This window comes from Podarcis vaucheri (assembly GCF_965113315.1).
Source record: "Podarcis vaucheri genome assembly, chromosome: 5".
Taxonomy (NCBI): domain Eukaryota; kingdom Metazoa; phylum Chordata; class Lepidosauria; order Squamata; family Lacertidae; genus Podarcis; species Podarcis vaucheri.
The window spans coordinates 90149560-90164058 of NC_138763.1; the positions used below are offsets into that span (position 1 = coordinate 90149560).

At 51.1% G+C, this 14499-nt stretch overlaps 1 protein-coding gene across 1 annotated transcript; it reads left to right on the forward strand.

The window, feature by feature from the left end:
* Nucleotides 1-8164: 8164 nt before the first annotated feature.
* Nucleotides 8165-14398, forward strand: FBXL15 (F-box and leucine rich repeat protein 15). Its single transcript, XM_082223652.1, has 4 exons — nucleotides 8165-8288; nucleotides 10937-11096; nucleotides 11986-12488; nucleotides 13516-14398. Exons 1-4 carry the CDS (start codon nucleotides 8242-8244, stop codon nucleotides 13703-13705), a joined length of 900 nt encoding a protein of 299 aa, XP_082079778.1. The 5' UTR covers nucleotides 8165-8241; the 3' UTR covers nucleotides 13706-14398.
* Nucleotides 14399-14499: the final 101 nt, after the last annotated feature.

A 14499-nucleotide genomic window follows, 5' to 3' on the forward strand; every position in this document is an offset into this window, starting at 1 on the left:
CCTACGTCTCTGGGTCCTTCTGCCCCCCTGGGACTCCTCCCTTCTACTCTCCTCTGACGCTGACCCCCCTGATCCTTCCGCTTCCTTTCGGCGGGCTTTGGGACCTGGCTCACTCTCCGGGCTGCTTACTGCTCCAGCTTCCGCTGCATTTGAACTTGGCGCGCGCGCCCAACTCTCTACTTTCCTCTTGACCGTTGCCTCGCTCTCTGAGGAGGGCGTGACCACCCCTGACTCGTGCCCTCCCTCCTGCTGACGGCCTCCGGAATCCGATGCCTGGCTGCCTTCCTCCCTGCTGCTCTCAGTCTTGAGCGTGGGTCCCGACTTCCAGCTGCTGCTCTCTGAATCTCCTCTGTTCCCTTCCTCCTGGGGTGTCCCCCCGGATCCCCCCCTTGCTCTGCTCACTGGGGCTCCCTTTTGGGAGTCCTCTGACTCACTGCTTAGGCTTGGAGATCTCGGTTCGTCATCATCACTCATTCTCCCTTCGGCTTCCTCCCCCTCGCTCTCTGTTTCCACCCTTCTCTGCGTCTCTGCTTCTGAACCCCTGACATCCATCCCCCCCTCGAAGCCCCCCCTTCCCCCCTCCCCGCTGTCAGGTGTGGGTGCTGGGCGCTCCATCATCATGGGAGGGAATGCTGGATACAGGTCGCACCCCGTGGGTGGCCGCCAACTGAAAACCTCCGAGTCTTCCCCCTCGCGGTCGTCGACGTTGACTTGTTGCTCTTCCATCTCTGTACCGCCGTGCTCGAACCCGAGGTCCTCCCCGAACACGTCCATGTCAGTCTCTGCGTCGGTCGCTCGACCTGGCATCTCCAGCCACTTCCTGCGCCATTGCTCCTCTGGTCGATCGTCCCACCAATACGAGTTGCCTGATGCCGAACCTGCCGGTGAACCTTCTGGGGAACGGGTGCTCCGTGCAGGTTCCCCTTCTGAGTCGAATCCATGGAACGTGCTGGAAGAAAGTGTGGGTGTGAACAACCAGTCGTCGAAGAAGCTCGCTGGCATGGGTTTGTGTGGGAAGAGGGCATGAAACTCGTCCTTGAGCAGGGGTTCCTCCAAAGCGTAGTCTGGTACCCAGCTATTGGCGCTGGCCCGGGTGCCCTCTCTGGCTAAGAGGTATTCGACTCCCTCTTCCCCCCATCTGGAGTCCAAAATCTCCGTGACCTCGTTGATGTGGTCCTGGTGCTTCACCTCCCGCGTCTCCGTCCGTTCCCGGAGCGGACTTGGCGCCGTCCCTGGCTCCTGGAACCTGTGAGGTGCCTTGTAGGGAGTGAGCACCGACCTGTGGAACACCGGATGCATTCTGGAACCCTCCGGCAGCGCCAGTCGGAAGGCTACCGGGTTGATCTGCGCTTCGACTTGGTACGGACCGATCTGCTTGTGCCCCAACTTCTTCTTGGCAAGTGACCTGGTCGGCACTGCGTGGGCTGCCAACCAGACCCAGTCTCCCACTTGGATCACTTCGCCAACCCGCCTGTGCTTGTCAGCTTGCACCTTGTAGGCGTGCTTAGCTAGCTCCAGCTGCCGTCTGAGTTGATCGTGGACCGCCTGCAGCTCTGACGCGAACGCGTCCGCCGTCTGTGGTTCTCCTTCCCCCACTCTCTCCAGTCCCGGGAAGGTTCTGGGATGCCTCCCATTGTTGGCAAAGAACGGCGTCACTCCTGTGGACACGTGCTTCGTGTTGTTGTAAGCGAACTCGGCTAGCGGCAGGTAATCCACCCACGTCGCAGGCTGTTGATTGGCATAGCATCTCAGGTACTGCTGCATGATGGCATTGACCCTCTCTGCTTGCCCGTTGGTCTGCGGGTGTCTTGCTGATGCCAGATTGACCTTGACATTTAGAAAACCCATCAGCTTCTGCCAAAAAGACGAGATGAACTGGCGTCCGCGGTCGGACAGGATAGACCGTGGCAGGCCATGCACTTTGAACACGTGATCTATGAACAGTTTGGCGGTTTGTTCCGCCGTGGCCACCTTCGCACACGGAATGAAATGTGCCATCTTGGTGAACAAGTCCACCACCACTAGCACAGCTGTCTTGCCTCTCGAGCTGGGTAAATCCGTCACAAAGTCCAGGGCCACCCTCTCCCACGGTTCAAACGGCGTTTGCAGCGGTTCTAACAGTCCCGCCGGTGGTCTGTGTACCGGCTTGGCCCTCTGGCAGGTGTCGCACCTCGCGACGTAGTCCGCGACCTCCCCTCTCAGCCTGGGCCACCAGAAGTCTCTCGCGACTAATTCCATCGTTTTCTCTGTGCCAAAGTGACCGGCCGTGGGTGCGTCGTGCAACTGTTGCAGTACCTTGGCGCGAAGGTCGTCTCCTGGTACATAGACAGCCCCTTTGCGTAGGAGCAAGCCGTCCCGCACCTGGAACTCGTCCGTGGTAGCCGTGCCTCTGAGCAGTTCCGCCATCTTGTCTTGTGCGAATGAGTCGTCCCGCAATGCACGTCGCACCGCATCCAGGTCTACTGTAGCTGAGGCACACGCCCACGCCGTCGGTGCGAAGATGTGCATGGCCGCCGCTGGCGTCACCTCTTCTAGGTATTGCGGTTTTCGGGACAGTGCATCCGCCATGATGTTGGTGTCGCCTGGGACGTACTCTATTCGGAAATTGAAGTCAGCAAAGAACTCCGCCCAACGTATCTGCCTCTGGTTCAGGAACTGAGCCGTGCGCCAGTGCTCCAGATTCTTGTGGTCCGTGCAGACCTGCACCGTGTGCTTGGCGCCGATTAGGAAGTGCCTCCACGCCTTGAAAGCTGCATGAATGGCTAGCAACTCCCTGTCCCAGATGGTGTAGTTCTGCTCCGACTTGCTGAGCTTTCTGGAGTAGAACGCTCCCGGCCGCCACACCCCCTGCGGGTCTCGCTGCAGCAGAACAGCTCCCACGGCTCTGTCTGACGCGTCTGTCTCTACCCTCAACGGTTTACTGGGGTCGATATGCAGCAGTTGCTTCTCCGATGCGAAGAGACGCTTGAGCGCTTGAAAGGACTGCTCCGCCTGCTCCGTCCAGATGAATTTCTTTTTTTTGGAGCTGAGCGTGTCCGTAATTGCTGCCGTCTGCATCGCGAACCCCTTGATAAACTTGCGATAGAAGTTGGCGAAGCCGACAAACCGCTGGACCTCCTTCCGGTTGCGCGGGCTCTTCCAATCCAATACCGCACGAACCTTGGTGCTGTCCATGGCTATCCCCTTGTCCGACAACTTGTATCCCAGGAAATCCACCTCCGTCGTGTCGAACTGGCACTTCTCCAGCTTGGCGTACAGTCTATGTTGTTGCAACCTGCTGAGCACCTCCCTCACGTCTCGGTCGTGAGCTTGCTGCGAGTCAGAGAAAATCAGGATGTCATCCAGGAAGCAGACGCATGTCTTGTAGAGGAGTCCCTCCAACACGTGATGCATAAAAGCTTGAAAACAGTGAGAGCCATTTTGTAATCCAAAGGGCATAACTCTGTATTCGTAGGTGCCCAGCGGTGTGAACATGGCCGTCTTCCACTCATCGCCCTCCCGCATGCGGATGAGATTGTACGCCCCTCGCAGGTCCAACTTGGTGAACACGCGTCCCTTGCGCACCGTCGCGAGGAGGTCGTCAATCCTGGGCATGGGGTAATCAGACGGTTTGGTCATCTGGTTCAAAAGGCGGTAGTCCACAACTAGTCTTTTTTGGGGCGTGTCTTTCTTTTTCACGAAGAAAACGGGACTGCCCCCCACTGCCTTGGACTCTCTGATGAAGCCACGCTCCAGATTATGCTCGATGAACTGTTTGAGTTCCTGCATTTCATCTTCAGACATGGAGTATAGCCGCCCCTTCGGCAGCGTCGCCCCCGGTAGGAGGTCAATCTTGCAGTCATATGGCCGGTGAGGGGGTAGCTTGTCCGCCTCCTTCTCGCAGAAGACCTCCAAAAAGCTCGCGTATTTGTGGGGGACCGCTTGCAACGTTCCCAACTGCAGTTGTGATTCCTCCGCCTCTCCCTCCCGTCGGGGCAGGATGCAGTGTTCTGCGCAATAAGAGGAGCCGAAGATCAGTTGTCTCTGGTACCAAGCCAGTGTCGGACTGTGCCTGTCCAGCCAACTCATGCCCAACACAATGGGCGTGTCCGACAGTTGGGTGACATTAAAACTGATGACTTCCCTGTGGTTGCCAAGGCGCATCACCATCGGTGGCGTCTGCTTCACCACCTGCCCCCCTAGCAACTCTCTGCCATCCACTGTGACGACTTGCAGGGGCAGAGTGGCAGGCAATAGCGGTATAGCGTGCTGCTCCACAAAGCTCTGCGCTATAAAGTCTGCGTTGCTTCCAGAATCCACAGAAAGCGGCACTTCGATAGTGACGCCGTCGGGTAGCTGGAGAGATGCTGTGAGCTGCACTACTGGTTTGGGTGGGAGGGGATCCGTGGGTTGCAAGAGTGCTGGGGACTGCTTCACAGATGCGTCTGGCTGGGCCCCAGTGCCTCCGTCTCCAGCCAGACATCGTCGTTTCCCTGCTGTGGTTCTCCTTGCTGCGTTGCTGCAGTCACCATTGCTGAGGCTGCAGTGTGCTTGTGGAGCCTCCGGGGACACTCCTTCGCCAAATGGCCTGGATCCTCGCAGATGTAACACTTCCTGTTCCCTCTAGGAGGCTTCGCTTTCACTGCTGCCGGTGCTAGGGCTCTGGCTGCTGACTGAGCCCTTGCACCTCCAACCTCCATCGGTTCCCCTCCCCCTCCTGGCGGAGGTGTGGATTGCGCACGCGCTGCTTCCCTCGGAACGAAAGAGAAACTTCTCGCTGCTTCGCGCCCTCCACGTCCTTCATCTCTGCACCATGGACGTTCTTCCAGCCTCACCCCCACAGTCAGCGCCCTTTGGACCACCTCCTGCGTGCTTCGGGGCCTCTCCCCCCTTGCAATTTCATCCTTAACCGCAGAACTTAGACCCTCCCAGAAGAGGTCTCTGACAGGGGGCGAATCCCGATCCCATTCTAAAGCACTGACCAGCGCAAAAAATCGGGCGTGATACTGCCGGACGCTCGCCCTCCCTTGTTTTAGTCCATGAATCTCCCGTCTGGCAAGATCCACATCAATAGTAGACAAAAAACACGCATCCATCGCTTTGATAAAGGCATCTGCATTCTGAAGCGCCGGATCTTTATCCCTCCACAAATTGCGCAGCCAGGCTTTGGCATCCCCATGCAAATGGGACAATATGAACCCCACCTTCTCTTCCTCATCTCTAAAGTCTTTTGCCAGCAGTTGCAGTGCGCACATTACGTCTGCTCTAAAATTAGGGTACTGTTGCAAAGTCCCATCGAAGTGAGCCACAAGCCCTCCTGCTCTCCGTGCCAATCCCACGCCCTCCGGTCTGGGTCCCGGTTGCCCTTGCTTAACAAGCATTTCAAACCTGGCGTGTAGGTCTCTGTAGGCGGCTGTAGTCTCCTCCTCCCGTTTCTTGGAAGCCAATACCTCTGAGGACAACTGGGTCACTGCCTCTTGCAGCGCGGAGATCCTCTGTTCTTCCGTCATCTTGCTAACCTTTGTGAGCTCGCTTACAGACACCCCTCTTCCTCCCCTAGCGGCTTCTGCTCCCGCTGCGAGGTTTCAGGTTTCTGAAGCTTTGAAGAGATGGGTCTTACTGTCGGAGCTGCTACCAGGTCCCAGCTCACATAGGACCACGCCACACAGCGTCCACTTTAAAAGAGTCTTTATTGAGTTACAGGTTTCATTTCCGAACTGCAGCGTGCAGCTCTACACCTTCTGCTCTAGGTCGGCGAAGACCCATCTGAGTCCCCGCCTCTTGCACACCAGCTTAATACCCTAGCCTTGCTCCACCTCCTTCGCCTCTCCCTACGTCTCTGGGTCCTTCTGCCCCCCTGGGACTCCTCCCTTCTACTCTCCTCTGACGCTGACCCCCCTGATCCTTCCGCTTCCTTTCGGCGGGCTTTGGGACCTGGCTCACTCTCCGGGCTGCTTACTGCTCCAGCTTCCGCTGCATTTGAACTTGGCGCGCGCGCCCAACTCTCTACTTTCCTCTTGACCGTTGCCTCGCTCTCTGAGGAGGGCGTGACCACCCCTGACTCGTGCCCTCCCTCCTGCTGACGGCCTCCGGAATCCGATGCCTGGCTGCCTTCCTCCCTGCTGCTCTCAGTCTTGAGCGTGGGTCCCGACTTCCAGCTGCTGCTCTCTGAATCTCCTCTGTTCCCTTCCTCCTGGGGTGTCCCCCCGGATCCCCCCCTTGCTCTGCTCACTGGGGCTCCCTTTTGGGAGTCCTCTGACTCACTGCTTAGGCTTGGAGATCTCGGTTCGTCATCATCACTCATTCTCCCTTCGGCTTCCTCCCCCTCGCTCTCTGTTTCCACCCTTCTCTGCGTCTCTGCTTCTGAACCCCTGACATCAGAGACGCCTAAGGAGGATATCCTCCTGGGTGATTTTAATGCAAGAGTTGGGCAAGATTTCGATCTGTGGCCTGTGACTATTGGTAAAGAAGGAAATGGCAACATTTGGAATCTTATTTTAGACTATATGTGCAGCGCACAACCTTGTTGTTACAAACCCACTCTTTCAACAAAATAAATAAATTTATAAAGCCCAAGCTATCTGGAAACCTTCATACAAACCTTCCTGGGTTTTGAGTTTTTCAGAAGAAGCCCTTCTCTTGGTCTCACCATCCTCACTGGCATGCTTGGTAGGGATGCGGGTAAGGGGCTTCTCACTGGTGGCTGCTCCCAGAACTAACTCCATGGAGAAGCCAGACTGGCTCCTTCCTTGCTGTCTGTCCTCCAGCCAGCAGTTGAAGACCTTCCTATTACAACCGGCCTTTGGCAACTGACTGCTTTTCATAGGCGAAGCCAGGAGGGCAACTGTCTCCACCTAAATCAAGTAAATAAATAAAAATAATTAACTAAAAGTAGAAATTGTAGAAAGATTCTGACAGATTTTTCTGAGCAGTTGGGGTCAAACGAAAGTAATTTAAAACAACTATTGTTGAGATATTTCGTTCCGAATCTGCTAAACAGAGCCGGACAGAGGATGACGACAGGTGGGTGCCCCCCCCATAAATCCTGCCTACGCCTATGGTGCTTTTAATAAAAAGGTTGGTGCCGTGCTGTTTTTATTATAATAATTTCTATGTTTTCAAGAGATCAGACACACACACACACATACATACAGAGCAGACCCTACAAGTGTCCCTATTTTCCAAGGACAGTCCCGATTTACAGAAGCCATCCTGGTTTCTAATTTGATCCCGGAATGTCCCGCTTTTCATCAGAGAAATGTTGGAGGGTATGGAGTGACATGACCCCCGAGCCAAGGAGATAAGTAACTATACAACCTTTAGAAAACACCTGAAGGCAGCCCTGTATAGGGAAGTTGTTTAATGCTTTATTATGTTTTTATATATGTTGGAGGCCTCCCAGAGAGGCTGGGGCAACCCAGTCATGTGGGTGGGGTATAAATAATGATGATGATAATGATGAATAGGGTGTCCTTAGTTTCACTGGAGAAATGTTGGAGGGTATGACACAGGAGCAATAATTTAAAAGCAAATACATATTTTGAATTGCTTTTTAATGATTGTTTCCTTCCCTATCCATGTTTTTAGCTTCCCTTATTTTATCTGTAAGCTGCCTTAAATCCCTGTAAGGGGAAAAGGCATAAATAAGTAACAACAACAACATTTCATATTAAGACAACTGGATGGGTTACTCCTCCCCGTCTCATGTTTTTGGCTTCCCTTATTTTATATCAGCTGCGTCGAGTCTCTGTGAAGGGGGAGGTGCAGGGTATAAATAAATACGTAATAATAATAATAAATTTCACATTAAGACAACTGACTGGGTTTACTCCCCACCCCATATATTTTTAGCTGCCTTTATATTATCTGTCAGCGGCCTTGAGTCCCTGTGAAGGAGTGGGAAAAGCAGGGTACAAATAAATAATAGTAATAACAATAATAACAACAACTCGCATTAAGACAACTGGCTGGGATTGCTCCACCCCTCCCTATGTCTCCAGCCGCCTTTATTTCATCCTTCAGTCCCTGTGAGTAATTAAATGCAGAATACTGGCGGTAATAATAATAATAAAATATATCAGCAGGACAACCTGGGCGGGTTTACTCTACCCTTCATAGCTCTATGCGCGCGGTCCTTCCCTCCCTCCGCCGGGTAAGGAAGCGGCGGAGGCCGCAAAAAAAGAAGCGACGCCCGTGACGTCATTTACGCGACAGCGGCTGCGGCTGTCTGTCTGACGGTGCACCTGCCGGCAGCTCAGAAGGATGGAGCCTCCGGGCGGAGCGCGGCACTCGGGGCCGGCGGGCGCCAGGTGCGGAGAGGCGGGGGATGGGCAGCTGGAGAGGGGGGGGGGCGTCTGGGGAGGAAAAATCCCCTCCCCACCGAGTCATATAATAGACCTGCGTCTGTAAATAGGCGCGTCTGTCTGGTAACCGGAAGGTGGGCGGTTCGAGCCCAGGCAGGCCAGGATTTTCTGCATTGGGGGGGGGTTGGGCTAGATGACCCCCCCAGGGAACTCCCCCACCCCTGCTCCTCAGGTTGTACAATGCTAAGTGGAGATTTGATGGGCATCCGTCATGGGTGCCGTAGTGGAGATCCCTGCATCGCGGGGGGTTGGACTAGATGACACCCCGGTAAAAGGTAAAGGTAAAGGGACCCCTGACCATTAGGTCCAGTCCTGACCGACTCTGGGGTTGCAGCGCTCATCTCGCTTTACTGGCCGAGGGAGCAGGCGTACAGGTCATGTGGCCAGCATGACTAAGCCGCTTCAGGCAAACCAGAGCAGCGCACGGAAACGCCGTTTACCTTCCCTCCGGAGTGGTACCTATTTATCTACTTGCACTTCTTGGCGTGACTAAGCCTCACCGTTTACCTTCCTGCCAGATTTACCTACCTATTTATCTATTTGCACTTTGACGTGCTTTCGAACTGCTAGGTTGGCAGGAGTAGGGACCGAGCAGCGGGAGCTCACCCTGTCGCAGGGATTCGAACCGCTGACCTTCTGATCGGCAAGTCCTAGGCTCTGTGGTTTAACTCACAGCGCCACCCGCGTCCCCGATGACACCCCGGAGCTCCTTCCAACTCCACAGTTCTATGAATCCCAACCTGGCCAACCTACCAGGGTGGTTGTGCCGAATTTATGTATAAGCTAAACAAGCTGTAGCTTAGGGCCCCACTCTCTTGGGGGCCCCCAAAAAAATTAAAAGAAAAAAAACCCCACTGGATGTACATTTCCAAGATATAAGATAAAAAAAAGAAATTAAATAAAACCTACATACAGCAACAGTGTTTTGTGTTGTGTAGGCTCCTATGATGTAAGTCATGGGCCCCACCTGCTAGCCTGTTCCCTAAAATATCACTGGTTTGCTCATTTCTATATATAGAGTGCCTGCATTCTGCATGTGCAAATGGCTTTACATACCTATTAGGTCCATAAATTACCATATAGCATATATTCAAGACAAAAAACAGCGACAATTGGTTGTTGACAAAGGAAAGCTGGACATATAAAGGACCCCATTACCTTCAGTAGCTTAGGGCCTCATCAAATCTAAATCCGGCCCTAGGGTGAGGACAAAATTTTGGGTTAAATGATGTTGCCTCAGCTAGGAGACCTGCGCAGGTGAACCTGCCCGCACTGCCCTAAATCCGGCACTGCTCTGTAGGTGGGCAAGATCCAACCAGGTGGCGTGTTGGAAGATGGCCGACAATAACATCTCTATGACCCATATGAGGTAATTAAGAGGCTGCTATGGGAAGTATGCAGTCTTCCTACCCCCCCAAGGAGATGGGGGGAGGCTGCCTTGCCAGCGGTTTCCACAATGCACCCCCTGATCTGAGAGATGGAGGTGCCGGTCACTTGGCATGAGCCCTCGAGGAAGTCAGATCTTCCTGACGCCGATTCCAATCAGTGCGTGCTGGTTAGCTTCAGCTCGGAATTATAATTGGAAACATACGATTGGAATGAAGCTGAAGCACATACATCAAGTAACGCTCGAGAGATAAGACTGCTGATTAATGGATCTCTGTGACCGGGAGTGACGGACGGATAAGTAAATCTTCTGATGAATCACCATTAAGAGACTGTATGTTTGGAATGAAGGGGGGGGTGGAGGAAAAAACCTTTTTTCTTTGCACGATGTGATATTAATAACCCTTCACCCCAGATAGAAACAAGATTGTTGCGTTTTACTAATCACAAGCAGGAATTCAAGAACTGTGTGGGATGGATTATAGATGGAGAGAGGATTGGTGAACGGTGAGAACGGAGGAAAATTTTATGACGCAGTTAAAAAATGGCGTCTCGCCAAGACAGGCTTGCCGGAGAAAGAAGGACAGGGGGAGGAGAATCAGGATCATTCGAAAGAGAAGGAACGTTAGAATGCAAACTTGACCTGACAGAGCTTCCTGATATACTTGACAAGTCTGAGAAAAGTAAAGGACAGACCGAAGATTAATTTTTTAATGGAAGCGTTGAACAGCGGCTGTCCCTGAGCGATATGATCTTTGGAGAGTACAAAACCCACACAGAGGATGCCTGTTTTTAATCTGCTTGTGAAAATTATCAGAGATCGTAAAGAAAGGAATATAAGCTAACAACAAGAAGATGAAGAAAGTAATAAAGGACTATCTGGATTGAACTGGATAGAACTGTTTAATAAAAGCAGCAATATAAGTGATGTTTGGATTCGTTCGGAGCTTTGGACTCGTTCGGAGCTTGGTGTATGGGTATCCCCAACAAAATTTAAAATTCGGCTGTATAATTTGGAACTAATGTGATTTGGATAATGTGATGTAATTGGCCTGTTAATAAAATTTATTTTTAAAATAAAATTTATTTTACTTACATATATTTATCTATCTCAAAGTTCACACGCTGCTTGATTGTTAAAGTGGACTCCCCTGCCACACTCCTTTTTAAACAGCTGCTTTCTTGACTTCCTTTTTTTATTATTCCAGAAAGCAGTTATTGGACCTGCCCTGGGAAGACATCCTCTTCCCCCACATTCTCTCGTATCTCCCTCTGAGGCAACTCCTGAGCCTGCAGAGGGTCAGCAAGGCGTTTCAGTCTCTAATTCAGCTTTACCTCACCAACATGCGCTGCTTTGATTCTAGGCAGGTATGGGTAACGGTGTGCATGTGGTAAGAATGTGTGCATTCAGTCACATGGCAGAGTGAGTGTGGGGCTGATTGTTTCTGTTTTGTAGTTTTTAATATAACAATTTAGCAAAAGATACTGAGCGGCAACACCATCACTATCTGTCGCGCTTTGTGAAATTAGTTGTAGGTGCTTGGATTAAGCTCTCTGGTTTCTCAATGAGTGTTGGGAATAAGTCAGTGTAAGGTAAGAGTTAATATTCCTGGCGCTGAACTTTTGAGCTTCAGCAGTGAGTTTGTTCAATAATTGATCCTGGGCAAAAAGAATTTCAAGCCTAGCTGTGCAGAGGAAAGAAGGGTGGCACAAAAGACAATTTATTTCTAGGAAAAATAAACTGTTATCTGATCCTTATTCCACCAGATTTTTGGATGTAAAATATAGCTTGAAAGTTAATAGTTTTACAGGGATATTTGGTCGTATAGAAATTTTCACATCTATACGTGATGTGAGCATTGTGTAAGTTGGTGCTTAAATCTCCAATTATGCATATAAACTCCACAAATTGACTTTTTTTTTAAAAAAAAGCATTCTCCAGATTATAACAGAAGTTTCTAGAAGAGTATGCCTACTTTAACGCACTTAAGCCTGTAGTTTGAACTCTCAAGAGGAGAATACAGAGTCCAAACAGGAATAGTTATTTTATGCAAAGTAATTTTAGGATGGTTAAAATACTCTTGCACCCTTCAATTTTTAAATTATTATTTACAGGTATTTCTGTAATTTACACCCTACCCTTTAATGCCAATTGCATTTATTAGCTCTGCAAACAAAAATTAGGGCTGGAGGAGAGCGCGCTTGGATTATTAAAATGCTGCAGCAACAACCCATTTTGTCTTCTTGCCTATGGCAGGTGGGGCCAAACATTCCGAAAGCTGCATTCTGCAACCTGCTAAAAGACAACGAGGTGTTGCAACAGCTGGCACTACAGAACTGTTCCGATTGGCTGTCTGACAAGGAGCTGCTTCCTGTGATTGGCCAGAACCACCATTTGCAGCAGATTGAGTTGAATGGCTGCGTGCAGCTGAGTCGCCATGCCCTGGTGGCCATCTCTTTGAGCTGCCCCAATTTGCGCCGGCTTTCTCTGGCTCATTGCGAGTGGGTGGATAGCCTCTCCCTGCGGAGCCTGGCAGACCACTGCAAGGAGCTTGAGTCCCTGGACCTTACAGCCTGCCGGCAGCTGAAAGATGAAGCCATCTGTTACCTTGCACAGAGGTGTAACAGACTGAAGTCCCTCTCGCTGGCTGTCAACGCGAATGTGGGTGATGTGGCAGTGGAGGAGATTGCCAAGGCCTGTCCCGAACTGGAGCACCTTGACCTCACAGGCTGCCTGCGGGTCAAGAACAACTCCATTAGGTAATCGGTGCAACTGTTGCGTGTGTATTTAATGTGTTTATATCATGCCTTTCACCCAAATAGTAAAGGTAAAGGGACCCCTGACCATTAGGTCCAGTCGTGGACGACTCTGGGGTTGCGGCGCTCATCTCGCTTTATTGGCAAACCAGAGCAGCACATGGAAACGCCGCTTACCTTCCCGCCAGAGCGGTACCTATTTATCTACTTGCACTTTGACGTGCTTTTGAACTGCAAGGTAGAATCATAGAATCATAGAGTTGGAAGAGACCACAAGGGCCATCGAGTCCAACCCCCTGCCAAGCAGGAAACACCATCAGAGCACTCCTGACATATGGTTGTCAAGCCTCTGCTTAAAGACCTCCAAAGAAGGAGAGTCCACCACACTCCTTGGCAGCAAATTCCACTGTCGAACAGCTCTTACTGTCAGGAAGTTCTTCCTAATGTTTAGGTGGAATCTTCTTTCTTGTAGTTTGGATCCATTGCTCCGTGTCCGCTCCTCTGGAGCAGCAGAAAACAACCTTTCTCCCTCCTCTATGTGACATCCTTTTATATATTTGAACAGCCACCCAAATAGCTCAAGGCAAAATACAGGGTTTCATCCTCATAACTCCGATAAATAGCGACTGGCCCAAGGCCATCCTGTGAGCCTTTTGGTAGGGTGGGTTTTAAAACCCAGGTTTCCCCAGTTCTAGTTGGACATACTAACCACTAATCAATATAAATCCTATCCTATTATGATAGCTTTTATTCAGTTTATTGCTTATAACCACAGGTCATGTGCTGAGCGTAAGAAGCTTTCTTATAACACATTAACCAGTGTTTGATATGACCCATTACTGTTGACTGAAACAAGAACCCTGCTGTCTTGGCTCTCTTAACTGGAGATGCCCGGAATTAAATCTAGGACCTTCTAAATGCAAAATGTGTGCTTTATTGCAACCTAAAGGAATATCATGCTGTTTTGGGCAACTCTGATGCTGTCAGGAGACTGCGAACTTAAAACTTCTTGCATCTTCTCTTTTGATAGGACCCTGGCAGAGTACTGCCCCAAGCTGCGTGCTCTGAAGGTGAAGCACTGCCACGACGTGGTAGAATCCAGCCTCAGCATCCTTCGCAATCGTGGTGTGGAGGTAGACGTGGAACCTCCACTACAGCGCGCCCTGGTTCTCTTGCAAGATGTCGTGGGTTTTGCTCCTTTTATCAATCTTCAGATCTAATGAAGGCAAGGCACTGTCCAGTGGTCCCTGGTGGCTGCCTGCAGGAAGACCTGTCAGATACTGCTGCTGAGGAGCTCAAGAGGCAGAGAGGGTTTACGTCTCATCCCTTCAAGCCGGGCTGGTTCTGAGCTACCAATACCCCTTGTTGGGAACCCGTACGCGCATTAGAAAAACAAACCCACTTGCATCACAATGGACAGCAAGGATGTGTTTTGATGCATCCTGGCTAACAGATACATAGCATGTACGTTCAAGGATATTCTAGAGTTGGATTTCGGGCTTGGTGCTGTGAAGCGACTGCTGACAGGCAGTTGCATTGATGCTGAACCCACTTTACCCAACTGCACTTCATGTGGACCTCCAAAGATAAATAGGGATTTTGGGGTGGGCGGGCGGGCAGAATGTATAATCACTGGAGAGTAAGGTTGACAGCTGGCAATATTAGTACAACTTCCTTCCTGCTTTGAGTTGAGTCTTGGAGAAGTCCTCACCCTCCTAGAGAGAGCGGGGAGAGATCCTTCAGGTGTGCAACAGACTGTTGTGCCCTTAAAGGCTTCAGGGTAGATAGGGGAAAGATGGTACCAGAGTGCTGAGAAGAGTGGCATTCTCCAAATACCCTCCTGCTTTTAAGGGCAAAAGTGGGACACACCTGTGCTGGTTCATGTAGCTTCTTCTGTGTATGCGGTTAAAGGGGGGATATTTATTAGATTCTCACCTTCTAGCAGCGAAAGGTGAGAATTGGATGAACAAGTGAAATTCTTAGAGCCGATCTTTTAGAAACCAGTCGGAAAATA

Bases quoted from the DNA above. Each gene is read 5' to 3' on its own strand.
- FBXL15 (XM_082223652.1), top strand. From the start codon at position 8,242: ATGGAGCCTCCGGGCGGAGCGCGGCACTCGGGGCCGGCGGGCGCCAG. The intron at 8,289-10,936 runs GTGCGGAGAGGC...TTATTATTCCAG, and splicing joins TCGGGGCCGGCGGGCGCCAG to AAAGCAGTTATTGGACCTGC. The intron at 12,489-13,515 runs GTAATCGGTGCA...CTCTTTTGATAG, and splicing joins GTCAAGAACAACTCCATTAG to GACCCTGGCAGAGTACTGCC.